The sequence below is a fragment of the Bombus flavifrons genome, chromosome 5, assembly GCF_040668555.2.
Source record: "Bombus flavifrons isolate JBK064 chromosome 5, iyBomFlav1_principal, whole genome shotgun sequence".
Classification (NCBI taxonomy): domain Eukaryota; kingdom Metazoa; phylum Arthropoda; class Insecta; order Hymenoptera; family Apidae; genus Bombus; species Bombus flavifrons.
The window spans coordinates 14,979,146-14,989,091 of record NC_138446.1 but is presented as its reverse complement, the minus strand read 5'-3'; the positions used below and the strand labels follow the sequence as shown (position 1 = coordinate 14,989,091).

The 9,946-nt window shown below is 27.7% G+C and overlaps 3 protein-coding genes across 5 annotated transcripts; 2 read left to right on the top strand and 1 right to left on the bottom strand.

Moving 5' to 3' along the window:
• The first annotated feature begins 497 nt into the window (after window positions 1-497).
• LOC138180203 (lymphokine-activated killer T-cell-originated protein kinase) lies at window positions 498-1,950 on the top strand. Its single transcript, XM_069113800.1, has 5 exons — window positions 498-630; window positions 703-939; window positions 1,019-1,312; window positions 1,393-1,617; window positions 1,706-1,950. Exons 1-5 carry the CDS (start codon window positions 507-509, stop codon window positions 1,852-1,854), a joined length of 1,029 nt encoding a protein of 342 aa, XP_068969901.1. The 5' UTR covers window positions 498-506; the 3' UTR covers window positions 1,855-1,950.
• LOC138180207 (syntaxin) lies at window positions 1,950-8,735 on the bottom strand. 2 transcript variants are annotated; one of them, XM_069113807.1, is made up of 9 exons: window positions 8,343-8,735; window positions 8,110-8,205; window positions 7,921-8,014; window positions 7,787-7,861; window positions 2,785-2,982; window positions 2,638-2,711; window positions 2,421-2,558; window positions 2,231-2,341; window positions 1,950-2,155 (listed from the first exon to the last, which is right to left on the bottom strand). In XM_069113807.1, exons 2-9 carry the CDS (start codon window positions 8,185-8,187, stop codon window positions 2,084-2,086), a joined length of 840 nt encoding a protein of 279 aa, XP_068969908.1. In that variant the 5' UTR covers window positions 8,188-8,205; window positions 8,343-8,735; the 3' UTR covers window positions 1,950-2,083. The 2 variants fall into 2 exon arrangements, with proteins under 2 accessions (XP_068969908.1, XP_068969906.1); XM_069113805.1 differs by having other exon boundaries at window positions 8,424-8,735.
• Window positions 3,126-9,729, top strand: LOC138180198 (condensin-2 complex subunit D3). Of its 2 annotated transcripts, none has more exons than XM_069113790.1 (2): window positions 3,126-7,199; window positions 7,289-7,516. In XM_069113790.1, exons 1-2 carry the CDS (start codon window positions 3,652-3,654, stop codon window positions 7,380-7,382), a joined length of 3,642 nt encoding a protein of 1,213 aa, XP_068969891.1. In that variant the 5' UTR covers window positions 3,126-3,651; the 3' UTR covers window positions 7,383-7,516. The 2 variants fall into 2 exon arrangements, with proteins under 2 accessions (XP_068969891.1, XP_068969890.1); XM_069113789.1 differs by having other exon boundaries at window positions 3,131-7,199; window positions 7,285-9,729.
• Window positions 9,730-9,946: the final 217 nt, after the last annotated feature.

The following is a 9,946-nucleotide window of genomic DNA, read 5'->3' as shown; positions in this document are numbered from 1 at the left end:
AAAATCTGGAAATCTAAGAACATAAATTAAGATCAAGCCAAAAACAATGTTTAAAATTTCGGGACAAATAAGGATATTTTGAACTTAAAAAACTGAAAATATTCCTGATCAAAAATAAACATGTAAAACTTTAAATGTGTACAATATAAATACTAAATTCTTTTGTTATCTTCTTTGTATACCTATTTAAATCACTTTGTTATTTTTAGGTGCGCTTTTTTCATGGTAAACAATAATAGTAATTTAACACACAAGTGTAAAATGTTATAAATGATTTTTAAAATTATTATTTTTTGCATAATTGGTGGATATAAAAAAGTAATTCAAGAAATACAGAAAAGATCTTGATATTGTCAGAGCTGATATTATTAACTTTCTTTCTATCATAGTCCATAAGGTTGGTATTACTTGAGCGCCTCAATATCGAGAAAATTTCAAATCCAACTGACTAACGGAGGAACATACTTGATTAAATTTGTGTACATTTTTTAAGAAACAGTAGTACAATGAATGAATTTAAAACACCGACAACGAAGAGGTATAAAAGTAGGGTACAAAATAATCCAGAATTGCAAACGCCTATTAAAATACCAGCTTCACCGTTTTTAGAGCAAATAGGTTATGGATGCGGTAAAAAGATATGAACATTTAAATTTGTTACTATTAATATTAATATTTTTTAACACGTAAACATATTAATAGGTGTTAACGTATTTAGCCTGGAACGATCTCCAAAAGTTGGTTTTATCCGATCTCCATGGGCGATAAAAAAACGTAACTGCAAAATTAAGGAAAATAAAAAATATAATGAACGCATTCGATTCGAAGCAGAAGTACTTCGTAAATTAAATCATCCAAACATTGTTGGTTTTCGGGCTTTTACGGAACTTTCAAATGGCGAGCCATGCTTGGCAATGGAAAAATTAGATGCTTCTTTAGGTATAAAAAAGTATCCAAAACATGAAGATATGTTTGAAAACTTGAAAATATAGTTTTTGTATTAATATAATTTTTTTAGGTGATAAGATAGAACAAAGACTCGAAACTGGTGATGATCCATTTCCTGCTAAAGACATTTTAAAAATAACATATGAAATTGTAAAAGGATTAGAATATTTGCATCATACTGCCCATATTTTACATGGTGATATAAAAAGTTATAATGTGTTAGTTTCTGCAGATTATAAAACTGTTAAGCTATGTGATTTTGGTGTGTCTTTGCCACTTACAAATAGTTTAGAAATGTGTACTTCAAATGAAAACTTTACATATGTGGGAACAGAGTGTTGGAGTGCACCGGAAATAATATTTGGTTAGTTAATTTTTAACATTCATGAAAATTAACATAACATAAAAAGGGTAATATGAATGATCATAAATTTGACTCTTTAGAGGATGGTCCTGTTACAAATAAAGCAGATATTTGGGCATGTGGTCTTGTAGTTTGGGAGATGATAGCCTTATCATCACCTCATGTAGAATCCTCAGAAATGGATGAATCCTGCTTAGATGATTCAATGTTAGAAATGCATATGAATAGCAATACAAAAACAAATGAAAATGATATAAATATAGATGATGATAGTTTTCTTAATGAAATATGCAATAAAAACTATGGTAAGTACTTTCACAATATTTTTTTAGTAAAATGTGGAGTAATTTTTGACAGGTTATATACCAAATTATAATACCTTGATGGTCACAGGTACTCGTCCTGCATTACCTGCTATTAATCTAGGAAAAGAATATGAGAGAGTACTTGAAGTATTTTTTGCATGTACTACTGCAGACTATAAAGTGAGGCCTAGTGCAAAAGGTCTTGTTAATTATTTTAAAAATTATGTATATAAATAATATATAGGTATATACATTACTGCTTTTAATACTTTTTACATAAGCAATTTTATGAATGTTATAACTTGATATAGCTGTGAAACAGATTAATGACATGTAAAAACATGTAAAAGCTGTTTTTATTTATCTAAATATACTGATTTTTATTACTTTCATAATAAATATCTTCAATTTTACTTCATTTCAACAAATCTCATTTTTATTTACAAAACTTTATATCTTTTTCGTCTTACAAGAAAATGATGATCATCAACAAAATGATAATTATTGTGCTAATTATGATAGCAAGTTTAATTTTTCTCTAAAAAAAATATTTTTTTATTAAATAATGCTGTTATCTTACTACATACACAATTATTATTTTTAATACAAGTACCTTTCTATGTCTCTGACTTCTTTCCTCTGCTTTTTTAAGGTCAATACGACCAGTATCAACATCATCTGCTGCCCTTCCAGCAAAATATTCTACACTATTTATTTGTTCTCCCTATTAAGACAAAAAATATACATTTTTATATGTGTATATTTAAAATTTATGTTTAGTTATATAGCCTATTCATACTTACTTGTCTTTCAATAAGAAATGCCATTTCCGTAAACATATCTCTAACTTCTCCAATAGATTTTTCTATTTTGACTATATCATTATGCCTACTTTGAATATCAGATAATTGTTGCCTTGCAATTCTACTATCTTCTAAAATCTATTTATAAAATAATTCATATATACACATTTCAATTTTACAAAATTTGGTAATGTAAAAGAATAAATCTGATTTTTACATTATCAACAAATAAGTTGTTTCCTTGAGCATCGAGTAATTTTTCCAATTCTTCGCTTGTAATATGTTTTCGGACTAAAAGATGAGTAAGAATAATGCGCAATAGTATTTAAATGAAAATGATATACAATTTTCACAGAAAACATACTTAACATTTTTTGTTGATGTAAAAGTAAACGACATTTTTCATGATATCTTATCATAGATATGTTATAATCTTCCATAATTTCAGAGAATAGCTTTATCATCGTTGTATGTTGTATTACTTTAATTCGTAGATGTATAGGACCTTCCCTCGCGCTGGTTAAAGTTAAATCATCAAGACGAGTGATTTCTTTTCCCATTTCTATAAAAATAAGTAAAAGATACTTAACAATTTACAAAGACAAAACCTGAAACCTAATATAAAGTTAGATAATTCGTTAATTTTTTTATCATAAAATTCATCATAATTTTTTATAATTCAATTTTTGTAAAACCATGTGACATATATATTTTTATGCGCGTAAATTATAGTCTTTTATGGTTAAAGTATCCTTTGATTGATTTTGATATATAATCTACTTATACTAATTTATTATATACTGTTAGTTAATTAAAATACTAATTATTTGGTAAAATATGGAATTTTTGTTTACATTATGTAAAAAATGTTCAATAATCTACAGTATATGAAATTGCTACAATGTCGCATTATTTTACGTTGCACTTCCTAATGAATGTAATTGGTCAGTCGGTTTCCCGCTTTCGAATGGACGCCCAAGTTTATTTTACAGTTCTTTGTAGCTTATACGAAATGTTTTGTGATAAACTACCAATAAAGTTTTCTGTTGGTTCATACCATAATGAAATAATGAAATCGTTATCGATATGTATTCAAAAAATGATAACCTGAGGCCATAACTTTTCTTTATCAAATGATAAGTTAAGGTTATGTTTACATTTATAAGATAGAGAAATGTGATAATAATTGTAGTTCTGTTTAAAATGATCTAAACTGAATACAATTGTTACTATGGAACCTTTAAAAATATTCGATAATTTTAAATTTAGTGAATTAAACGAAGACTGGATTCAATCTGTGTGGGATGGAGAATTTATGATTTATAATGAACCACCTGATGAGTATCAAATGTTTTTAGAGAGTGAGGACATGAGATTGCTTTTAAACGAATCCTGTACTGTTGTAAAAACTTGGCTAGAAAAAGGTGAAGATCAGAATAACTCTGAAAATTATGATTCTGAAATATCTTGGAATACATTGATTTCTATGGATATAAACATACGTGCTTTATTAGCTGTATTGGGTTATATAATAAAAAATGGTCAAAGCAAAACAGCCAATGAAGAAGCAAGACAATTATGTTTATATGCGACTAATTTATATTTTATACTTTTGGCCATTCCTGGTAGCTGTGCATTCAATGTATTTCATCCTACTTTATATCAACGAGCCATAGAGACAATAAAAATAGGCTCTGAATATTTATTGCCTCCTCTTAAGAAACATAATAAAACAATAAGTTTAGATGATCTAAATATCACTGAACAATCAATGAATGAAACCATTATTCTTTCACAAAGTGAAAAAAAAATTCTCATACAAAATTTAAATATTATAATTTGCAGCTTTATTTTGATGATAAAATCATTCCGGTTTAATGATCATGTACAGTTACTAGATATTACCATTCTTGGATTAATTGAAGTTACAAAGGTAGAGGATAATTACATAATTGGTCAATGTTTTAATAAAAAAGCAGGTGCTTTGAATGTTTCATTGCCGCAAAATGCTTATGCAGCTTTGAAAGAATTATGTAATAATAAACATGGACCAGTCAAAATAACTATAACCATCATAGCAAAGTACCTATTACCATGTTTGTTATATAGTCATATGGATGCACAAACAAAAATTATTACAAATATTCGTGAGCATACTATAAATTTTGTAAAAAATTTATTGAATGAATATGAGAAAGAAGCCAAAACTGCAATATTAACATTGATACAACATATAATGTTGTTCTGTCCAGATCGACTTGAAGCTAGACAAAAACAAGCTAATGTGTTGCTAAAACTGTTTGGAATATGTAACCAGAATATTGCACTAGAAGCCTTTAAGGATTTAATACTATTGTCACATCATTCAAAGATACCTTTTAGATTATTTGCACAAGAAATAATTGGAAAATTATTACTTGAGTCCTTTTTGGTGAATTGCAATATAACTGATTGCTTAAAAGCTAAGGTAAAAAGAGTATTCTTTGCAATTGTATTGACTAGATGTATGGATTGTTCAAGTATGGTAAGAGGAAAAGCCATGGCTATAATTGCTGAATTTACAGAATCAAGCAATGAAAAGGACAAAGAAATATTTTTAACTATATTTAAAAAGTCAGATGTAAATAAACAATTTCTTACATTTCATGACATAAAGAATTCTCTATCTGAGGATACTGATTTTTTACCAGGATCAAATGCATTAATAACTATGCTGGTAGATAGAGTAGAGGATGAAAGAGCAATGGTAAGACGAAGCACATTGCAAATCTTAAAAAATTTGATTGTAATGGTTCCATTTTTGATACATGAAATTGTACCTATAATTAGCCTCAGATGTAGAGATCCAGTATTAATTGTGCGACGTTTTGCTGTACAAGTTCTATCTCAACTTTTAGAACAATTTCCAGATAATTCTCAACTCCTAAATGAATGGGTACAAACTGTTATACCACAAATATTTGACATTGAAATTAAAGTACAAGAAAAGGTGCTAGGTTGTTTAGAAGAGTTATTATTAAATAGAATACAAAGTATTTCTACAACTACTGATACTATTGCAGATAATTTGCCATGGAAAATTTTAAATGCCGTAGCAAATATGAAAATGAGAAGACATTTATCAAAAGCCTGTAGCTTATGGGTTAAAAATGGTGTTATTACTAATTCTATAATGAAAAATATACAATCTCACATTGGAACAAGTAATAACATAGAAGCTTGGGTCTTTTTGGTTGCGTTGGCTGAAAATACCAAGTTACCAAATATGAACAAATATTTTTCAAATTATCAGCAAATTTTTCTAGAAAATAATTTTTACACAAGTTTAGTTTTGCAAGTTTTAAGATGTTCTTGGATGTCTTTAGATTATGAGATTCTAGAAGATCTTCATATTTATATATATAAATGCTTGCAACAATTCAAGATTAATTTTGGATTAATTAGCATTTGTTTGGATATTATACACAACATAATTCATTATTTAAATCCTGATAAAAATAATAATTTGTTAGAATCAAACATGCTAAATTTAGTAAAGATTTCAGAGACAGAAATTGCAAAAATTTTTAAAGGTGAAAACGAAGATGTAGAGGCACCACCCAATTATTTAAAAGCTATGTTTACATTAGGACATGCAACAATTTTATGCAGCTGCAAAATTTCACCATTAACGCTACGGATTTTGCAAGGAATGTTATTAGAATGGGAAACACTACCAGAAGTTATAAAACCGATAGAAGAACTGCAAGCTACAGCAGTTGTTATTCTTGGACAGCAAGCAGTGAGAGATCGTGAAATTGCTAAAGAAGTAGTCCAAATACTTGGTAAATTAATGAGAGAAGAAACAAATCTAGATTCGATTGTTCAAATTGCTGTGAAAACAAATGCTGCAAAAGCTTTAGCTGATATTTGTGTTAGGTTCACTGCTTTGGTGGAACCATATTTATCAGATATGTGTGTAAGTATGAAAAATTCAACTCCACAAGTACGAGAGGCTATTGTGGTGATATTTATTCAACTTCTTCTGGAAGATTACATAAAAGTTAAGGGTCCTTTCTTTTTTCATATATTAACAATGTTGTCGGATTCGGACAATATGATACGTGAATTAACAATTTTTCTCATAGAAGAACGGCTTTTAACAAAGAATAAGTCACTAATATCACAACAATTTCTACAGAGCATATATCATTATAATAATTATCAATCCCAACATAAAATTTATCACCATAAAATGTGTGAGAAAGAAAAGAAAGCTTTAACACTTCCTGGAGGAAGAAATGAAAAGAAACGGAGAATAATTTATGATTTTATGCTGGATCATTTAGATCCTCCAGGAAAGATGAAATTGCTTGTAAAAGTAACTAGTCAAATACTTGATGGAACTTGTGCTGATTTGATCGACATTAAAAAAGAAGAAGGAGCGGGTGTATTAAAGGATGCATTGTATATAATAAGTCACGAGCGTCTACGACCATCATCTTTTAACAGACAAGGTGATGATGACCAACAAGAGGATGAAGAATGTAGAGCTCAAACAAATGTTCCAACTTCTAATGCTATTAGCATTATTATTGAAGGAATTAAGAAGTATGGTTTAGATGTTCTATTACCTAGATTAATAAAACTTAGAATAAAATTATCTGCTCTAGAATCACCATTAGAAAATGTTGTAAAAAAGATTCTAGTTAAAACATATTCTGAATATAATAAGGACCAACTATTAAACATAGTAACCGAATATCCTGAATTGGAAAAAGAAGTGGAGCAGTTTAAAAAGTATGTTCAAATTTATTTAATCTTATATATTACTTACTGACTTATTAATTTTATATTACTGATTATTAATGTTAATATATTTTAGACAGATGGAAGACATTACAGTTGATGATGAGAATTTTACTGAAGAAGAAAATTTTGCATCAGAAATTAATAATCAAAGTGCGACCAATAAAAATTTAGATCTAACGATGTGTAATTTACACCCTAAAATTGTATTAGAGCGTCTTTCGCTTCCACAATTGTTAAACTCTAATTCACCAATCAGGGCTGTAGATAGTTTGAATTCTTCAACATATTCAAACTCAATTTTATGTTCACCTTCACAACCTGGTCCTAGTACAAGTACACCTACATGTTGTAATTTTGAATCTAATGGCACTGTAGGTCGTGCTTCAAAAGTTAGAAGACTTTCTAGTTTCTTTCAAAATGAAAGTGAACTATTTGATCACGAAATAAGAGAAAGAAATATTTCCCAGGTTCAAGATGATAGTGAGTCTGATTAAGATAAGTAAGACAAGTTATTTCTGTTTCTTTATTTTTATTTATGATGCATTGTGTAAAAACGTAGGAAAAATTAAACCTACCTCTTAATTTTCGTTGAATACGAAATGACGTTTGTGAAATAGTATACATTCGACTTTCCAATTCTTTTTGTATATCTGAAATATACAAATTGTTAATTAGTATTTAAGTACAACATTTAGTACTTTGTTCTTACCTTTATTAGTGTATGATAAAACATTATTATGTAAATCCTTTACAATAGCGGTATTGGCAGCAATAAGTTGAATTAAGTCTCGAACTTCCTCAACCTATATTAATATTATTTGTATATCTACTACTAATATAAAAATCTGTGATATTTAAATGATAGCTTAAATATTCATATATATTTATATATACGTACTTGATCTAATACTTCCTTCAATTTTTTATTTTGGGACATTTGTATGCGTACATCTTGTAAAAATCCTTTACCAAACATAGTACTACTATTTTGATACTAAAGAGAAGTAGTAAGAAACAGTATATTATATATCAATTTTTTACAGTGAGAGACAATATTTAGAAAGCCGATGATAAATATTATTATAATAGATTTTATTACTTATATTATTTGTTATTAATATAATACTTTACGCGTAATTGTATTCAAATTGTAATGTCATAATGTAAGTGATAAAGTTCAAATTTGAATTTATAGAATGGTAAAACACTAACGGCACGTAACTCCGGCATTCGATCGCGGACCATGATAGATATTGTTCGAGAATCAGCGTATAACTGATAATTTCATAAATTAAACACATAAAATATGTTTTTTATCTATCTTATCAGTGCAGTAGAGATAATTGATAAAATCCATCGTGCCGTTGACATTACTATTTATAATTGATTGTGTATAATTTACGAAAATCAGTTAAATATATTTGTAAGAGGTTTTATTTTCTGTACGACTCGACTCGCTTCACAGTTACACTGCATTACTTAGAAGATGCTTTGCATCTGAAATGAAATAGGAAATAGGCACTTAGCATCTGGACTACAAGGACAGCATTGACATGAATTATAAACCTTTGACTTGTTCTTTTATACACTTTTTTGTATGTTATAATAATAGCAATAGTCCTTTTTTAAAACTACGATGCTTCCTTCTTTGCATAAACAATAGTTGTATTTATATCAAGGAGAAATTGTCACTTGTCAACTATCAATATAATCACACGCTATTAAAAGTTATTACTTAAAAATATATTTCGAAAAAATGATTTATATTAAATTGCAATTTGATAAAAGATACAGTTAGAATGTAAAGTTGAATTTCTGTGATACTAAATGAAGAGAAAGAAAAGTTTAATATTTATATGTAATTTTATCAGCATGTAATTATAAAGGAAGGATAGTGGTTAACGAAAGTATTTTCTGTATTATTTTAAATTTACGGACTAAACATTTTCTGCTTTTCGTTCAATAAACTGCTATAAATAAACATAACACTTTGGGAAAACAGTAAATGTATTTATTATATTATAAAGTAACATCAAACAAGCAATTATAAATATATTTCATTACATCTAAATAACATAATACATCTAAATAAAATATCTTAATATCACCATAGAGAATAGTTTAAGAACATGAAATATATTTTCTCTCCCTTTTTCTGTGCGTACCGCGTTAACACTAATATAATATATAAATAAATCAACAAGAAGAAATAGACATAGTACTAAAGAATCATTAAATTTTACTCTCTTTTTCAAGGCAAATCAATCAGTCTTATAGAACCCTCAATTAGAACAAAATGATTGTATTATTTAAAGGTACATATATATATATATATATATATATTACGTTTATGTAACCACAAGTTCAGTATTAACAAGATATATAGTTTTAGCGCAAAACTAACTCTGTGGGATGTATGCCGTCTACATCGATGAGTGTTTTTTAGAACTTTCAACGTTGTAAGATATTTACAACAAGAGAATACATTAAAATATATTTCACCTATTTTTAAATACTATAGGATGTGTTTTATATTTATCCAAATATATGTACACACTGAACAAACAATTTTAAGAAAATGATGGAGTTTTAAACCACAGTCTTATGATTGTAGCATAAATCAACATCTCGCTTATTTTTGAATCTTATTTAACGCTAAGCGAAATACGATGAAGATGTAATCACTTGATCATCTTGTATACAAACTATGTCTAAAATATATATATATATATATA

Coding starts and splice junctions, on each gene's coding strand:
- LOC138180203 (XM_069113800.1), top strand. CDS start 507: ATGAATGAATTTAAAACACCGACAACGAAGAGGTATAAAAGTAGGGTA. Junction 631..702: donor GCAAATAGGTTATGGATGCG/GTAAAAAGATAT, acceptor ACATATTAATAG/GTGTTAACGTATTTAGCCTG. Junction 1,618..1,705: donor AATATGCAATAAAAACTATG/GTAAGTACTTTC, acceptor TGATGGTCACAG/GTACTCGTCCTGCATTACCT.
- LOC138180198 (XM_069113789.1), top strand. CDS start 3,652: ATGGAACCTTTAAAAATATTCGATAATTTTAAATTTAGTGAATTAAAC. Junction 7,200..7,284: donor GAAGTGGAGCAGTTTAAAAA/GTATGTTCAAAT, acceptor AATATATTTTAG/ACAGATGGAAGACATTACAG.
- LOC138180207 (XM_069113805.1), bottom strand. CDS start 8,456: ATGGTCCGCGATCGAATGCCGGAGTTACGTGCC. Junction 8,015..8,109: donor TGAAGGAAGTATTAGATCAA/GTACGTATATAT, acceptor ATATTAATATAG/GTTGAGGAAGTTCGAGACTT. Junction 2,712..2,784: donor ACATCAACAAAAAATGTTAA/GTATGTTTTCTG, acceptor CTCATCTTTTAG/TCCGAAAACATATTACAAGC.